The 17,878-nt window shown below is 30.8% G+C and overlaps 2 protein-coding genes, 1 long non-coding RNA gene and 1 other non-coding gene across 4 annotated transcripts; 2 read left to right on the forward strand and 2 right to left on the reverse strand.

The window, feature by feature from the left end:
• Window positions 1–638: 638 nt before the first annotated feature.
• Window positions 639–1,388, reverse strand: LOC105123258 (uncharacterized). Its single transcript, XR_841827.1, has 2 exons — window positions 972–1,388; window positions 639–884 (listed from the first exon to the last, which is right to left on the reverse strand). It is a non-coding gene; the product is annotated as an uncharacterized LOC105123258 (long non-coding RNA).
• A 5,271-nt stretch (window positions 1,389–6,659) lies between these two features.
• LOC105123503 (transcription factor MYB48-like) lies at window positions 6,660–7,671 on the forward strand. The gene is made up of 3 exons (XM_011023138.1): window positions 6,660–6,798; window positions 7,077–7,206; window positions 7,311–7,671. Exons 1-3 carry the CDS (start codon window positions 6,660–6,662, stop codon window positions 7,669–7,671), a joined length of 630 nt encoding a protein of 209 aa, XP_011021440.1.
• Window positions 7,672–8,344: 673 nt separating this feature from the next.
• Window positions 8,345–8,418, reverse strand: TRNAI-AAU (transfer RNA isoleucine (anticodon AAU)). Its single transcript has one exon. It is a non-coding gene; the product is annotated as a tRNA-Ile (tRNA).
• Window positions 8,419–8,607: 189 nt separating this feature from the next.
• Window positions 8,608–11,122, forward strand: LOC105123259 (chaperone). The gene is made up of 2 exons (XM_011022768.1): window positions 8,608–8,808; window positions 10,584–11,122. The coding sequence occupies exons 1-2, from the start codon at window positions 8,696–8,698 to the stop codon at window positions 10,807–10,809; spliced, it is 339 nt and encodes a 112-aa protein (XP_011021070.1). The 5' UTR covers window positions 8,608–8,695; the 3' UTR covers window positions 10,810–11,122.
• Window positions 11,123–17,878: the final 6,756 nt, after the last annotated feature.

The raw sequence follows: 17,878 nt of genomic DNA on the forward strand, positions 1-17,878 counted from the left end.
TGAAATGCAATGAGGCCAAGTATTTTTTTTGTTGTGAAATGCAATGAGGCCAAGTTTTTTTTTTGTTGTGAAATGCAATGAGGCCAAGTATTTTTTTTGTTGTGAAATGCAATGAGACCAAGTTTAAAATTTAATATCATATAAATTACAGTAAATATTTGTAACAATTTAAGAGATTTATATTATAGAGTAAAAAATGCATTTTCAGTCAAAAATTTCTTTTTAACTGCCTTGATTCGTTAGAAAACCTGAACTCATGTTTTACTACGGTGATGCTTAAAGGCTTTGATATAAACATGAATCATCAGATGATAAACTCGTGCAACCAAGCTCTTCAAAAGTTCTGATTATTTTTTTAGTTTTAGATTAATATTTTTATATATATTTTTAATGATTTTAATATACTAATATTAAAAATAAAACATTCTGCCGTGAAGGCATTTTCGGCGTTCGAAATTTCTTATTAACTGTCTTGATTCGTTAGAAAACCATCTTAGTGAATCTTCACCTGAAGTTTCTCAAATCTTCCTTGTCTTCAGAGACTAATATTATATCTAATTGTTTTTTTTTCTTGAAAAGATTGATGTTCAAATCAGACGTGAAGACCACAGCATCAATTTTTTTTTTGATCTTTCAAAGAATTGAAAGAAGAAAGGCAATTAAAATCATTAATTTTCAGTATGAACTTCAGTATACAAGAAGACTCTCTGCAAACTCACTCCCTGTTTCAGAGAGCATGAGCAGGCTAAAATAGCTTTCTTCTAGTTATTCTAGCTAAAACTCTAGCAAAAGGATTCTCCCATGAGGAAGCGGGCATCTCCTCCATGCTACTGTTGCCAAGAACAAACTGGAGAACTTCTGCAGAGAATCGACTGCTCGTATCCCTTCAAATCACAGTAAAATTCTCAAAACATATATATATATATATAAATAAATAAACCATGGTCAGAAAAAATAGATAGCAGAAGAACCTTAGCTAAGAGACTTGGCTATGTACGATATGAGCAAAGCATCAGACTTGACAAGATCTACCTCACAGGACGATAGATCTGGGTGATCCAGAGCTGCTGGAACAGTGAAGATAAGTAAAGGGAGGAACTACTGGAAATCTGCGGTATGGGAGGACTCGGAAAGACTCTTCCAAGTTCTTTTAGAGTCATTCCCGCCTCTCCCATACCGGAAGCTTCCAGTAAAGCAGTCTCCCTTTCCTTTCTAACACGGCGGAGGAAGTTGCCTGCCTCTGTTTCCACTTTATTCTTCTTTATACAGAGAGGAAAGGACAAATCTTGGTGTCCACCGTTCACAGGCCAGTGACAAACTGACCAGTTCTTTTCCACAAGGAAAGATAATGAATTCTCTTGGGAAGGAGTTTTCGGGTTCTTGACGAAGACCTTGTTGATGTGACACTCACCTAACAATCTGGACCCATACTGACCTTTTAATGCGTTCACAACTAATTCTTGCTTTTTTGGTTAAATTTTAATTTTTTATATTTTTAAATTGTTTTAATATATTATATTAAAAATAATTTTATATTATTTTAATATATCTTTAAATAAAATATATTTTAATACCCTCACGAGACCAATAATACTGATTTATTAGGTTTTTTAACTTCGAAAAAGGATGAAAACCTAGCAAACATGATTTTGGAAGGAGCAAATCCAGATTTTTTAAAAAACAAATCCAAAGTTTTTAAGTGTGTCCGTAAGGTAAGACAGCATTGTCTTTTGAATAACAATCTTGAAGGATGAAAACCTAGCAAACATGATTTTGCAACGAGCAAATCCAGATTCTTTTAAAGACAAATCCAAGGTTTTTAAGTGTGTCAGTAAGGTAAGACAGCATTGTCTTTAGAATAACAATCCTAAACCCGTGGAAAATTACTGTAGATATGTCTTTTTTATATGTTCTTGGTTACGGTGGATTATAACTGTTGAATTGCGGTAAAATGGTTTTTGCGGGACGTTAATTTATCATTTTTTATTTATTTAGAGGTAATAATATTTTTTTTATTTTTTTTATAACAATACAATTACTATATTGATCTTAAAAATTAAAAATTATAATTTTTTATCTAAGGATATTATAGTAATTATATTTTACAATGAACAATTTAATTATTTCATTACCCTTGAAATTCTTTAATTTTGTTTTAAAGTACTTTTTTCAAAAAAAAAATTGTTGGTATTTTTTTCTTTTCTATTTATAATATCATTTCAATTTCATGCCTTAAATTATGTGTTGATTTATTGATCAAGAATAATTACTGGGTTTTCTTGATGCTTTTTTTTACTTGATGTTTTTTTTTGTTATCTTATATGTATATATACATATACACTTTCAACTTTTCTTTATAATGGTAGGTGTTCATTTCTTATATTTTAAGTTCGGTCTAAGTTACTTGACCCAGTTGGTTATGTGATATAAAATTTAATTTTTTTTTGAGTTTTTTAAAACACTAACATCTTGTGAAATTTTTTTGCATATGGGATAATTTTTACCTACCTATAATGTAGCGATTAGCCCAGTTTTTAAAGATTCACCTAGTTTTTTATCTTTTATGTTTTTTGGTATTATGCTCCATTTGTTTTTTTATTAATTTTAAAAATAACTCAAGTTATCTCAAAATTTTAAATTCATTGTTTCATCATCAATTAATGTAGTTAATATAAATTTTAGAAATGATTATACATGCCCAATCTTCCAAAACACACTCATAGTTATTATTTTGAACTTTTGTAAATTTAGATATTTTTTTGTAAAATTAGGATTACAAATATTATCATGTAAAAAATAAAAATTTTCTATAAAATTGAATTATGCTAGATTGTTAGAAGAAATTGAATAAAACCAACTGATTTGTGGCATATATGTTGTTTATTTGCAAGTTTAAAAATTTTAGGTAGTCTTTCCATATAGGAGAGGTGTTACTGAATTTTTTTGAAAATGATGAATCATTTATTTTTTAATCTTTTAATTTCTGTAGATGTATATGGGAAAATCTATTGCATGTTATGAGGATAGGATTGCTGCTTGTTCTTTTAATAGCGATGCTGACGACCACGAGTTATTATGTGCCAACTAAAAACATGCAAATGAGGCATAAGCATCGACTCACTACGCGAGCTCATCGAGTGCGATGCTATAATATCAAGGAGGGGTGCCTTTACAGCGGGATCTATTTATTTGCAAGTACAATGCCGAATAAAAGAATAACCTTTCAATGTAAGCTTGTTTTTCTTTCACAACGACATGTATAATAATTTTTGAAAACAAAATTTCATTTATTGAATGCAATTTCAGGTTTATAAACACTGAGGCTGTAAGAACAATAACATTGGCCTTTAAATTGTCCATGAAAATTTTATTGTTTTAATAGAGTTAGGTTTTCAAACATCCTAAATGAAAACCATAGGTCAATTTTCAAACATCCTAAATGAAAATTGTAGGTCAATGCATGGTTTTCAAGGCTCAAGATTAAAAGTTTTTTAAATATTTTTTTATATTAATTTGGTTAGTTTATTGAAATTAAAGAAAAATTTCTTTTATAAATTTTTACTTCAAAGAAATCTTGAATGAGAGAGAGATGATAATAATACTGCAAGATGGTTTAACCAATCCAATTGAGCATAAATTTACTTTTCAAATAGTAAGTAACAATAAAAAAAATTGTAGTCCGATAAATGTTGGCTTTTACAACAAAAAAGATCATGAGTTCTATTAAAAATTAGGTGGGGACCTAGATTAGTAGACCAAGTGAGAACTCCCAAGTTGAATCTGTACCCTTTCAGTATTCTTGAAAAATCTCCTTTCTTCTTTCCTAACCTAAGCTAACCTTTTATTTTTAATGGGCTAAACAACTATTTTCTTTTTTATTTATAACTTTTCTTATTTACCTTACCTTTAAATCATCTTATTCTTTGTTTTTAGTCTCTTTTGTTTTGGAATTGTCTTCTTTTAATAAAAAAATTCGCCTTTATTCTTCCCTCTTTTTATGATCTTGACTTGCAAAGTGATTCCCGAAAGCTCCTGCTATGATTAAAAAGCTCCTAGGAGGCCATGCAACCTCTTATAACTAAGTAGGAAGGAGTGAAAGCTATTTGACCAAATAGGAGAGGTAACCAAAGAAAGTTGGTTCACAAGATTTAGGAGAATCATGCTGCAATTAATTTATATCATATAGAATGCAGATTTTTGGTACAAGGTACAAAAAAAACTAAAAAAATATATGAAAGAAAGAGAGCTTCCAAGTTAGAATAATATGGCGCTTTAGAAGGATTTCAAACCACCATACGTTTCAAAGGTTATTTGGGTGAAACATATATATTTAGCATGTGATGTCTGCGTGTTTCACGTGATGGTTACATTCTGGTATGAAAAATCAGAACTGGCATGTTTAAGGTTCCATTACCACATATAGCAGCAAGTCCTTTCTATTCATTTCACATGTAAAGTAGATGGTAGGATTTTTTTTATTACATCTATTTTTTTATTAGTTTTTTTATAAATATATTTAATTGATAATATTTTTATCTTGCAGGCTATGGTTCTTGGATGCGAGCCAAGCTTGATGAAGCTTTTTATTGAAATTCATGTATGAAGTGATGACCGCCTAAAAGGGGTATAGTAATTCGTGAATAACCGAGCTTAACAGTTTATGATAAGTTGGTTTTCAATCATTTTTTTCTTAAGTTATTATTATCTTGAATTTGATGAATTTATTTTTCATCCTAAGATATATATAATAGCTGGTTGAATGAGAGATACAAGTATAATCCTTCAACGCATCCAGATATCGATCTGGATTTGTGGTTGGAGGTAGGATAATTTGATGGCCTCGATAAAAATCAAGTGTACGGATTTTTTAACATTATGACTGAAAACTTGCGAACGACCCATAGTATTTCAACCATTGGATGCTCATAATTAATTTTGAGCACTCAAACTTTAAAGTTCAACGATGCTAGACCAATGAGTGCTTGGACAACTCATTTTAACAAACAATATGAACAACTCACTACTGATAATGAAAAGTTCTGTTGATTAATGGTGAAGATAAAATCACATATGAGTGGTACATGTGCATCTCCTGATTGGCCCACGGTTTCAATGACAACCAACCTTCTCATTCTCCTCTTCTTTCGGCGCTGCCTCTATTTTAAATTTATTGTATGTGAATGTAAAAATATTTAAATATTTAATAATTATTTGATTTTTATATTATTTTAATTATTTTTCTATTTTTTTTCAATATATATATTTTTTAAAATATTATTGATAGAGTTATAAATTGTATTCTGTTAATGATATGTTATATTTATAGATAAATATACTGAAAAACAAATAAAAACACCGATGATATTATATATGATTTTTCTGTTGATGATATGTAAAATTTACTCATAGAAATACTAATAGAATGAAAAGAGTAATTTTTTAATGTGCTTTATTTGTTTATAAATTTATTAATATATTATTTATTACTGATAGACTCACTAATAAATCTAAATTATTGACAAAAATTTTTTTAACATATTATTTTTATTCATGAGCTAATTAATAATATATGTATCGATAAGCTAATAAGTAAAAATACCAATAAAAATTTATATCATTAAAATTGTTAAATCCGATGATTATCATTTTGAAGTTCAAACTTGGCTTTCTTCGAATCATTATGGAACACATGGATGGTTCACTTTGTGTTAAAGAAAAGTAGGTGCTTTGGTCGTAATATGGAGAGGTTATGTTCAAAGAATATTATTGCGTAAGAGAAGACCATGCTTTCCACTTCCGTTTCGCACTAGCAAATCAAGCTTGCTTAGCAGGACATAATCTTCACGTTCTTTAACAAGATCTCGAATACTGTACCTCTATATTAATTAATGAAATAATTTCTCTTAACCATCAATACCTAGGCATTTACCACATAAAATATTAAGTCTAACAAATTATTTTTGCCCTAACACTCTATAAAAATGGTACTTGTAGTCATCCCAGAGGCAGATATAGCTTAGGTGACTCATCTATGGCGACTGTACTTTTGGGCATATTTAAATACCCCATTACCTTAATTATATGGCATCCTAGAAGCTTCATTAACTAATAAAATATACTTTATTAACATTAAACAATTTCTTAGGCATGGATTTAAGGATAGTTTATGTCAACACATGGTGCCATGGCATTGGAGCACAAGCTGTTTTCGAGGAAATAACAACCCACTAATGTTTTTTTTGGCTAAATCAAGATCATGCTGTCTCTACAATCTCATTATCCTAGACAACAAGCTGTCTATCTTGAATTAAGACATGGAATCAATGATGTTGAAGTCTGGATTTATGCTGGTGATATGCAGTACGACAGCAAAGATTTAGTAAAGATAACTGTGCCATGCTGATTGGGTAAGCGATAGTGAGCTGGTAAGTTTATAGAAACACTTGGATTCAGATTAGAGGAGGGAAGGAATGATTGCACCGCCTGAAGCAAAAATAATGGAGAAAGATATTTGTGCTTATCAGTTCATCATTGCAATATGTTAAATAACTTTAAGGATTCAAGCTGCATGTCTGATTGAGGGGGGTATATATATGGGAAGCCTGTGTTCATTTGTGTCATGCAAATTGGAGACAACATATAAAACAGTTTAAAGCAACATGGTAGCAAGGATGGGTTGGGGAATTCCTGAGCAAGGGTGGAGGAAAGGTCCTTGGACTCCTGAAGAGGATAAATTGCTTATTGAATACGTGAGCTTGCATGGCGAGGGGAGATGGAGTTCTGTTTCTAGGTGGCCAGGTAAGCTTTCTTGCTAGCTAGCTAGCTTGATGTGGCAATGGCAATCACAGTAAACATTACCACCTACTTGCTATATGAAAGGGAGATACAGATTACAGATAGAAAGAAGAGATATATAGAATTTAGATTTTATCATTCATTAGCAGATAGTGATCGTGTTTTCTGCTTGTGATATTACATTTTAACATGCGCATGCATTAACTGGTTTCCAAGTGTAATTTTCTCGTTGATTGTTTTAGTGCTTAGCTTTGATTACTTACGATTGATTTTCTTACCAGGTTTGAACAGGAATGGGAAGAGCTGCAGGCTGAGGTGGGTGAATTACCTTAGGCCAGGACTTAAGAGAGGCCAAATAACACCTCAAGAGGAAGGCATCATCATTGAACTGCATGCTCTCTTGGGAAACAAGTAATGCAGTTGATCTCACCGTTTATAATATCTTTCCTTTTCTTTTTCCTGTCTGTCTTCGTTCTTTGTAGACTGGTGTTAATATTTCATACATATCGATCTAGGTGGTCAACTATTGCTAGATACTTGCCTGGAAGAACAGACAATGAGATAAAGAACTACTGGAGAACACATTCCAAAAAGAAAGAGACATCCTCTCAGAAACAAGAAAAGAGAAAAGCTCAGATCCTCAAACAGGAAGAGGAACACCAGCAACACCTGCTGCAGCTAGAAGCTGGTGACGTGAAAATGGTCAACACCATTGCTCATGAAAAGATGCCTGAAGCACCAGAGATTATGTACCCCACTTTGGAGGATCAATGCTTGCCTGTGATGTCTCAAGATGTTGTATCTTGGGCAGATTCTGTGGTAGAGGATTATAATAGACTATGGGGTGGCTTTTGGAACTTAGATGATCATCCATAGGCTCGAATTATTACAGACCATGTGGGAGTTGTAATTGCATGCTCAAAAACTCTGGGAAAAATCAAATCGAAAATGGGTCTAGTGAGATAAGCAAATGACACTACTTGTTCCCTAAACTGAGAACACCTCAAATAAATAATGTTCTTATTCTTCCTTAATTTGATTATAACATCGTATCCATTTTTTTTTCGTTTAATTATACTTATGATCTAGTATTAGTCGCGCCAAAAAGAAACAAATAATTTTTTTAATAATAAATATATGATATGATCATAAAAAAATAATATATCTATGAAATATGAGAAAATAAAAGTAAAAACACTTGAATAACCGAAGAACAAGAATGATAGGAATATGATGCAATCATAGTTTTTTTTTTCCTTTTTCTTCTTTAATTTAGGTTAAGCTCGGGGAATTAATTAAAGAAGTAAAAATAACGAGAAAATAATGTGAACACATGAAAAATCTCAATTTCTGACTGTGTTAGTGACACTCATAGATGAAAATATGTGACGCTATAATATATAATATTAAGATAAAAAATAATAGCTGTATTTTTTAAAGATAAAAAAAGATTATAGGGATAAGTCCCAAGATAAGTGGGCAAAAAGTGTGGGCTTTTCCATGGGCTCGCCCAAATCCAAATAAAAAAAATACAAGCAAAAGTAATAAGTGGCCCATGCAGGTTTCGAACCTGCGACCTTCGCGTTATTAGCACGACGCTCTAACCAACTGAGCTAATAGGCCATTTTATTTCCAGGTCAGAATATGCTATATTAATACAATTAGAAAGAAATGATATCCGATACGTTTTCTGTGGTGGGAGAGGAATTGAACAGCTTTGTAGAAAGGAAGGACTCTTCTAACCAACTGAGCTAATAGGCCATTTTGTTTCCGGGTAGGAATATGCTATATGACTACAATAAGTAGCAAATGATATCCGATACGTTTTTTGTGGTGGGAGAGGAATTGAACATCTTAGTAGAAAGGAAGGACTGTGTGAGCGACAGAAGAAGAGGAGGAGATGAATAACTTAACAGCAAGTGAAGTAGCAGGTTTTGGTGTTGGAGCTTTGCTTTTATGTGCAACCATTTCTGCCCCAAAGATTGACTCTTTCATCTCTGCTTCACAAAGAAGGTAAACAAAAATGTCTTCCTTTTGCTGCTATTTCTGGTTTATTATAGTTGCTTAACATGGCACCAAGTTAAGTTACCATTTCTTTGAATTGTTACCTTTGATTGCTACAAGCTTGGAAAATTCGTTTGTACAACGATGCTGTTTTTCTCTGTTTTTGAGTTTTGATAGGTTTATAGTTGTTCCCATTTTGTTTTCGTTGTGTTTTGTCTAATTAGTCTGAGTAAAATGAAACTTGGGTCACTGTATCAATTGGTGAGTATGCAATGGAAGATTGAGAAGAAAAAAGTTCTGGAGAGTAGCTATTGTCTACTTGCTAAAAATCAGCAAAGATTAAGTTCTTAACATAATTTTACAGGTAGTATCTTATGGGACATATTTTGTTGCGCTTACAACTTAACATGGAAAATTGGATCTAGAGTCGTGCAAGAAAGATGGGAGCTTGACTGTGAGGAAAATTCAAGATGTTCAAGTCTTGTTCTTCCTAGCTTGAAGATTTTTTCTACTTCTTTCCTTGGTGCTTTATTCAGCATTGTCGAGTACCTTAGTTTTTACTTAATGTAGAGATTGGTCTTGTCCATTTTAGATTGGTAAATGAACAGTGCTGGCTCGAGCTTTTATAACCATGTTTTATGTATTAGGTCAAGAGGAGCTTGGATTGCAACTATGTTCTAGCTTAGTTCTGTTATCCTTTTTTGGTCTTTGCATTTATAGGATCAACTCAACTGTAGGTTAACTCTTCTTTATACTTACTATTATTTGAGGAGAGGTTCCATTCCCAATGTTGTTACATTCAAGATGTTTTCGTGGTTCTATTAATTTCTAGTGGCTATCAAGTATGTTTAATGTAAATGCTTTAATAGCAATTTGAACTAGCGATTAATGTAGAGAATCAGACTTTGGCAACTCTGAAAAGAAAACATACTGTATTATCCCAGATGCAATTGTGACTTTATTTGTGCATACGGCCATTATAATGATTTCCAATATCACCACCTACAGTCGTGTCTGTTAGTTTTCTTAAGATGGTAGGATACACGTTCTTGCACTTATGGACTTGGAAATTTCAATTATGACAATGTCCATATCCTCGTATTCTTTCTCTCTTGTTGTAACCACTTTGCTTTGTTCCAGGCCTTCTTGTATTCCAGAACCTTGGGGGGCATTGTCCTCACTGTTTGAGAAACCGGAATTACAACCTAGTCAAAGTGCAATATAATGTCTATAAATGCTACAAGGTTTTTTATTATGCAAACCTTTCGCAAATTAAGAAAGATTGTGCTACTTGTTTTCAAACAAGAGAAGTGGTTCTGCTTAATAAAACAGAACGTGCCCCCTGAATTTGGCTGTGATCTGAATCACATAGGACAGTGGTAGAAATGAAGAGGCTAAAATTTATCTTTGCAGATAGAACTTCTATCCGCTTGCTGTGTGTGTTCTGTTGCATAAGTAACACACACACGCAATGTGGCATGCATATGAACGCAGAAAACAGGGCTCAAGCATTGAGGGTAGAAGTTCTTGAAAATCTTCACTTCTCCATTGTTAACTGAATGTTGGTGGGTGGCTAATTGTTTTTTTTTTTTTTTTACTTTACTTTTGCATCCTGGTAGGTGGCATACTGGCATCCTTCTGTGCAATAATATTCAATCAGATTTAGGTCTATAGTGGAAAATGCATAACATTCATTGCTGAGCTGACACAATTTTAGTAATTATGTATCGTTCAATGTAATTCCACTCCTTACTTGTTGTATGTGCAACTCCTTGAATATGCAGTTCTCTGGGGATGTGCAAGAGATGTGGTGATCTAAGGATGATAGCATGCTCAGGATGTAAAGGAACTGGCTTGGTCAAAGAAGGTGGAGCATTGAGTTTTACCTTTATAGATGATATGTACGAGTCACTTGGTGGCGACTCAAAGGTGAAGACCATTAGATGTTCTAAGTGTCAAGCTAGAGGTCGCTTTTGCTGCCCTGATTGCTCCAAAGCACAATCAGTTTAATTACATATTGTTCCAAATTACAATAAGTTTAATATCCTTAAGTCTCTTATCATATCTGTCAGATTCTGACTGATTGTGGATTAGATTGTGAAAAATATATGTTCTTGAGGGGAGAGATGATGGTCCACGAGCATGCCATAACCCTCAAGCTAATCACGTTTCCTACTTTCATGATATTTCAACTTGCTTTCCATTTTCATGTATACGCCCTCTTGCGTGATGGTCTTGAATTATACCTGATGTTTCAACTAGCCCTTCATGGCTTCTTTTGGATCAATGGACCACCTCCTAACAAGGAAATGATATATATAAAGATGCTGTGTAGCCTGTTGAGAATGGAATGTCGTAGGCTTGTGGGTTTGACCTCTTCAAGTTTTAACTCGGTTTTTCTTTATGCAAAGTTGCTGTGTTGTACTGCAAATTCCAGACACTTACATTACCATTAATCATAAATTTTGCAACAAAAGGTTCACGCGTAAATTACTTGCCCTTATTGGAGGATTCCTCGCATACAAACCTTTGGCATCTAAATAAAGACCAGAACCAGAAGACATTCAAAGCAAATGTGACTTTAAACATGTAGTTGGCAGGTAAGTTTTTATTTTGATGGCACCTAGCTAAGTCAGGAAAGCATCATTGCATGAACTGCAATCTTTACCAAAAGCACATATTCATGCTTTGACTACATGAACACGCATGTGCTTTCAAATTTATGTCAAGACATATGCTACTGGAAACTCTTCTTTCCAATGAATGTCTGCCTGCTCTAATCCACAAAACCTAGCAAAATCATTGTTCAGGTTTCTCCATAACCTCAATGTGGGGATCTTGTCATAATTTTATTTGGTTTTTCTTGGTTTCAGACTAGGGAGACTCTAGTTCTAATTATATGGTCCAATTCCATCCCAATTTGCCTTAATTTCACACGGGAAGGAGTGGAAATGTACAATGAATTCATCAATTACTATGCTTAATATATGAAGCTATCAAATCAAACAAGTGACTCTGCTTTGCTCTTTTTACAAACATTTTCTGAAAAAAGAAACCAACTTTTTTATTTAATTAAACTTTATATGCATACGGTTATCACCCAAAATGATGTGTGTCTATATATATACAAAATTACTTCTTTTAGTATATATTATAATTAGAATCATGAATGACAATCTTATAAGCAATAGAAATTACTGAAAGCACATTTAATATTATTATAGAGATTATTTTTAATTTTTTTTTAAATACAAAAATCAACATAGTGTAAGGGGTTGAGGAAAATGAACTTATATGAGTGAAATAATGATGTCATCATTATATTGGATGTGGTATACATTGCTTGCCACTTATTTTTGGACCATATCCTACGTTTGTGTTTATCTTTATTATTGTCTGTTCAAATTTGATCTAGGGATGGTGATCCATAACTGCATAACTTTTTTTGTTGCTAATTAACGTACCATAAAAAAAGATTACTGATTAACCATTGGATGAGTTAGGCCACAAATCCTAGGGATGGGAATTTTGGTAGAGCCATTTCATGTTTTTTTTTTTTAAATATTCTTACATATATCTATCACCATGAATAGTAAGTTCCATGATAAGAAGAGCATGCATAATCAAATTATTCTTGCAAGCGTGATATCATTTTTGTACGAGCAAACATGCCTTTTATTTCTTCTTCTTCTTCTTCCCTTTCTTCTTATTTTCTATTTCTAATTTCTAAATGAGTTGGCTAGCTACAGTGGTGGGGTGGCATTTCCTCGCAAAGGGAAAGGCCTCAGAGAAAAAATTGGTACATAGTATAATCAGATTTAATGTTTTTATATATATATATATATTCATTATTTCTTCTTATAATTAAAAATAAAATTATTAATAATTTTTTATTTTATTTTAAAAAACAGGAAAAAGTGATTAATTTACAACCCAAAAGCACTAAAACAGATCTTAAATTACTTATGATCATGCAAGGAAATATATACATGTATGAAACCACTAATTATAAGTTTGAATCTTGAAAGAAATGGTGGCGTGATCCCTCTAAATATATTTAAAAAAACTTTTATTTTGTAATCACTAATCACATACCTCTTTTGTTTTTCACATATTCTATAAAGAAATTTGCATGCGTTTGTGAATTTGTAATGAGTATAAAAATACATTCTCTCTTTGTTAATTCAATTTATTACTTACGATGGCCAAACATTTAATCCCCAAATAAATATATTTTAGAATCTGCAGTTTATAATACTTCAGCTCTTTGGATTTATATCCTCTCGACTTCATGTGATTTTTCATCGTGTGCTCTAATCTTTGACCAAATTCAGTGTCTTCGTTGCTTCATTTTGGAAAGTGAAAATGTTTTGAGAAAATAGTTACTAAGGTTGTAGGCAATTCTAATGGTTTTAAATAGTCATTTGTCCACTTCACATAATTATACCATGTAGAAAGCCTAGCAAATTTATTTATAGACAAGTGAAATCGAGTTAAGCCTATAAGAGATTTGATTGCACTAAATGAAAAACTCATAGCTTTAGATGTGATTATTGAATTGTGTACAAATCTAGACAATATGTTCTACAAACCAATTCCATAAAGGGTTGGTTGGCTATAACCAATTGAGGTATAAAAAAAATTCAAATTAGGCTTAGATTGTATTGTTTAATTCAATTTCATTATTTTCCTTTTTAGTTTCAAATTTTATATTGTTTTTACTATTTGAATGAGAATTTTGATTTTCCTACCTTGAAAAGTTGATTACCAACCTCTTTAAAGAGTTTTAAACCTTTTTGAAGAGGTAAACTATTATAACGAGAAAATTTAGTAGTAAAAGTTAAATAAGGGTTCTTGTATTTGGACCCTTTTTTCAATAAAATTATCTTCTTGTTTTTTTTTTAGGTTTAGTTGCATTAATCAATATTAGAGCCTAACAATTTTTGATGATTAATTATTATGAGTTATTAAATAAACATATGGCTGGAGAGGTCACATAATAAGACATGCTTATAAAATAAGGGATGAGGAGGTTTCACTTTAAGAAAGAGATTTACATAAACTAATGATGGAAGACTTGTAGAGACATGTTATGGAATTGACCTTTCAATTCGTAAAGAAAGACCTATAAAATTATGATGAGAGAAATCATGGATCTATAGCCAGTCTAAAGAACTTATTTTTAAGATAAGAGTAAAAGAGAAAATCTATTAATTAGAATGATTATCCTGGAAAGTTAGGGTTTTAAATAGAACTTATTGAGTTTTCAAGTACTTTACATGTATAAAAGTTTATTGATTGGTTTGATAAAGTAGAAGAAATTTGTTTTATGCAATTAAGTCTCAAAATAAATGAGGGTAACATATTAAAGAGGTGATTTTTTTTATGAGAACAATTGAAAAGAATTCGAGATAGATAAGACAAGCCAATAATTAGTGATTGAGAAAAGATAAAAAAGAATAAAAAGATGAAAGAATATTTTTTTTTCCTTTTAGATACATCTACATTTTATACTAATTATTCTATATGTTAAGACTAGGGTATGTTAAAGAGTACATATATAATTTTTATTAGTTAATAGCTAAAAGTTAACTTTTAAAATAAAAAAGCAACTACTAGCTATGTATTTGAGGGGATTGCGATAATCCATTTAAGATGTGTTATACTTGTAGTCTTTATAAATAATTTTATAAGTCTATTAGAGGGCTCTAACTATGAAAGAACAATAAGCTACTAGGGTAGCCAATAAAGGGTTTCTATGTGATCAAAATATTAGGGGAATATACATCATTATCAACAAAAAACCAATCAACCTGAACCTAAACTTACTCTCTAACAAACCACAAGTCAATGTTATTATTTTGGTTTTAAATTGTTATGTTACAAATATGGTGAGCATAGACATCATGCCATAATCTAAAAAGTTTGGTATAATCATAAGGTAACTAGATAAAATTAAAATCAAAATAAATATTTTTTATTTTAATCTTAAAATTTTATTTTTCATATATTAACTGGTAATTTATTTTTATCATATAGGTTGCATGATTTTTAGTATGAGATGTAGAAAAAATTAAAACAATGCTAAAGAAAGAGAGCTTTCAGGCTTTCAGGCTAGAAAGATGTGGCAGTTTAAAAAGATTTCATATCTCTATACATCTCGGAGGTTACATGAGTAGATTATATTTAGTACGTGGTGTCCGAGTATTTTGTGTAACAATCACAATCCGATGTAGAAAACTAGAAGATGGAAATTCATTGTTCCATTACCATACACACTAACAAATCCATTTTGTTCTTTTTTCATGCAAAGCAGATGTATATTTTTTTAATTATTACATCTATTTTTAAAAATTGTTGTTTTATATGAATACGTTTATCTAATAATATTTTTCTCTTGCATGCTACAATTATTGGACATGAACCAAGACTGATAAAGCTTTTTAGAGAAACACGTGTATGAAATGATGACTGTTGGAAAAAGGGTGCAATAACTTCTGGATAACCGAGCTTAGAAGCTTATGGTATGCTGGGTTTCAATAAATTTTTTTTAAGTTGTTATTTTTTTAATTTGTTGACCTTTTTTTCTCTAAGAAATATAAAACACTTGGTTGTAAGAGAGATATGAGGATGATCTTTCAACCCATCGGGAACGCGATATGAAAATATAATTAGAGGTGAGATCATCTGGTGGACCTAATAAAAATTGAGTTTACAGTACTTCAAACACTATAACTGAAAACATACAAATAGGCCAAAACATTTTAATCTTTGGATGTTCGTAATCAGTTTCGAGCACTCAAACTTTGAAGTTTGAGGATATTTCAAACCAACAAGTTAATGCTTGGATGACCCATCTTGCTGCCAAGACACAATGACTCAATGCTGAGATGGTTGAACCCTGACCATTATATATGGAGTTGGAATCACACTTGAATGGTACGTGTGCTCCCTTTTATTGCCTCTCCGGTCCTTGTAATGACCCACGTCTTCTAGCCCTTTTTTTTCTAGATGAATTGTATTTGAATTGATAAATTTTTAAATTTATAATAAATATTTGATTTTTATTTTAAATTAATTTCTTTTAACTATTTTCTACTCAATTGATTATTTTTTAATTTTTTTTTACTAAAATTACTAACGTTTTTACTAATAGGTTAAATTTGTTGATATATTTTAGAGAATTAAAAAAGAATTATAAACTCACTGATACCGATATAATAAAGCAAATAAATGTTTCTTGTTTGGTGCGCTTATTCATTCTGTAAATTCAATGTTGATTATTTTACCTACAAAATTACAAACAAAAGAGGAATCACCGAGGAAAGTTTTTCAACAAACAATAATAATCTGTAAGCTTGTTAGTAAAAGTCTTGCAGGCGGAATAAGTTCACAATATTTTTTCAATAAATTGCAAATTTCAAGTAACGTGTAGGATGTAAATAAATGTTTTCTATCGAGTATAAAACAACCAAGGTCATTAAAAAATACAAATCAATAATTATAGCAAAGGGATATACTTAGATGTATGACACAAATTACCAATAGACTATTTTCATTAGTAAAGTTGAATACGGTCTTAGTTACGATATCTTTAGCTATGAATTTAAATTAATTTTTACATCAATTTGATGTAAAAATTATTTCTCCACATAGATCTTGAGAAAGAATTGTAAATGGATATTCTACTTGAATATAGTTACTTGAATACACTATATGCTTGCTTAAGGGAGTAATTTGTTAATCGCAAAAGGAATTACTACGGGTTAAAATATTCACTTCGTGCATAGTCCAGATGGTCCAGTTTAATTATGAAGAAATATAAATTAAGACATAGTAATTCAAATCATTTTTTATTCTTCAAAAATAGATTAAAAAAAAGGTAATAACCTTATATTAATGAAATGATAATTATAAACATAATACAAAATGAATTTCAAGAATTTAATAAAACATAGTAATGTCTGAATTCAAAATAAAAAATCTTGAAAGTTAAAAAATATTTTCTAGAAATTAAATTCCGCAGATCCATCAAACACCCCTTGGTGTTGAAATATAAAGCGAAGGTTTTTTTTATATCCTGGCGCCAAAATCTTCATTTCCACGTAAGAAACGAATTAAGTAGCAAGAAATTAACTTCTATTTGTTGGTGTTTGAAGTTATATATTGCTCTTATTACCATATTATTTTCCCATCCAACGATAATAAATATTTTTAGATTATTTTATGCATTAATTAAAATTAATTTTTTAAAAGGATATTATGGAAACATTAAAATTAATTAATTAATTAATTAAGAACTTAAATTTTCACTCTATATATACTCCAATTAATTTTCTTCAGGACATATTATTAATTGAATTTAATGTATGTAAAAAGGAAATTCAGTTTACTGAATTATCAACGGCCCAAATAGCAACGTTGTAATCAAACAACCTCGTAAGAGTCAAAGTCAAATCAAGAACTTCCGCCAATAGTAAACCAACACGTTAAGATCCATTTTAAGAAAGATGACGTATGAACACCACTGGAAATGACAAACTGGTACCCATAAAATAATTTTGTTTTTCCATATGAAAAGACCGCCCATTTCTACTCACTCCCTTTACATTCACTCACGTCGACTTAATATTTTTTTTGTTAAAATTATTTTTTTATATCATTTTAATATATAAAAATTAAAAATAATTTTTTAAAAATAATAAAAATATTATTTTAATATATATATTTTTAAAAAATATCTGCTATTATACTCCTAAACATCCACTTATCCACCTGCACGATAGTTGAGACGGTGGCGTCTAGATAAGACTCTGCAAACATGAATTGTTTTTAAGGTTTCTAATTTAATGATGTGAATGATCATATACTAACTAGAAGATGCTTAGTACGTGTTTGTCTACGTTACTAAACTGTAATTAATCACGTAATATATATATATATATATATAAACAAAGCTAACTACGTAGACAAACAAGCATTTAATTATGGTATTAATTAAAAGTTATCTAGAAAAACAAATAACCCTAAGCTGTTTTTAATTTCTACAGAATACCTTATATATATATAAAGAGAAGAA

The sequence above is a fragment of the Populus euphratica genome, unplaced genomic scaffold (genome assembly GCF_000495115.2).
Source record: "Populus euphratica unplaced genomic scaffold, PopEup_1.0 scaffold10.1, whole genome shotgun sequence".
Lineage (NCBI taxonomy): Eukaryota > Viridiplantae > Streptophyta > Magnoliopsida > Malpighiales > Salicaceae > Populus > Populus euphratica.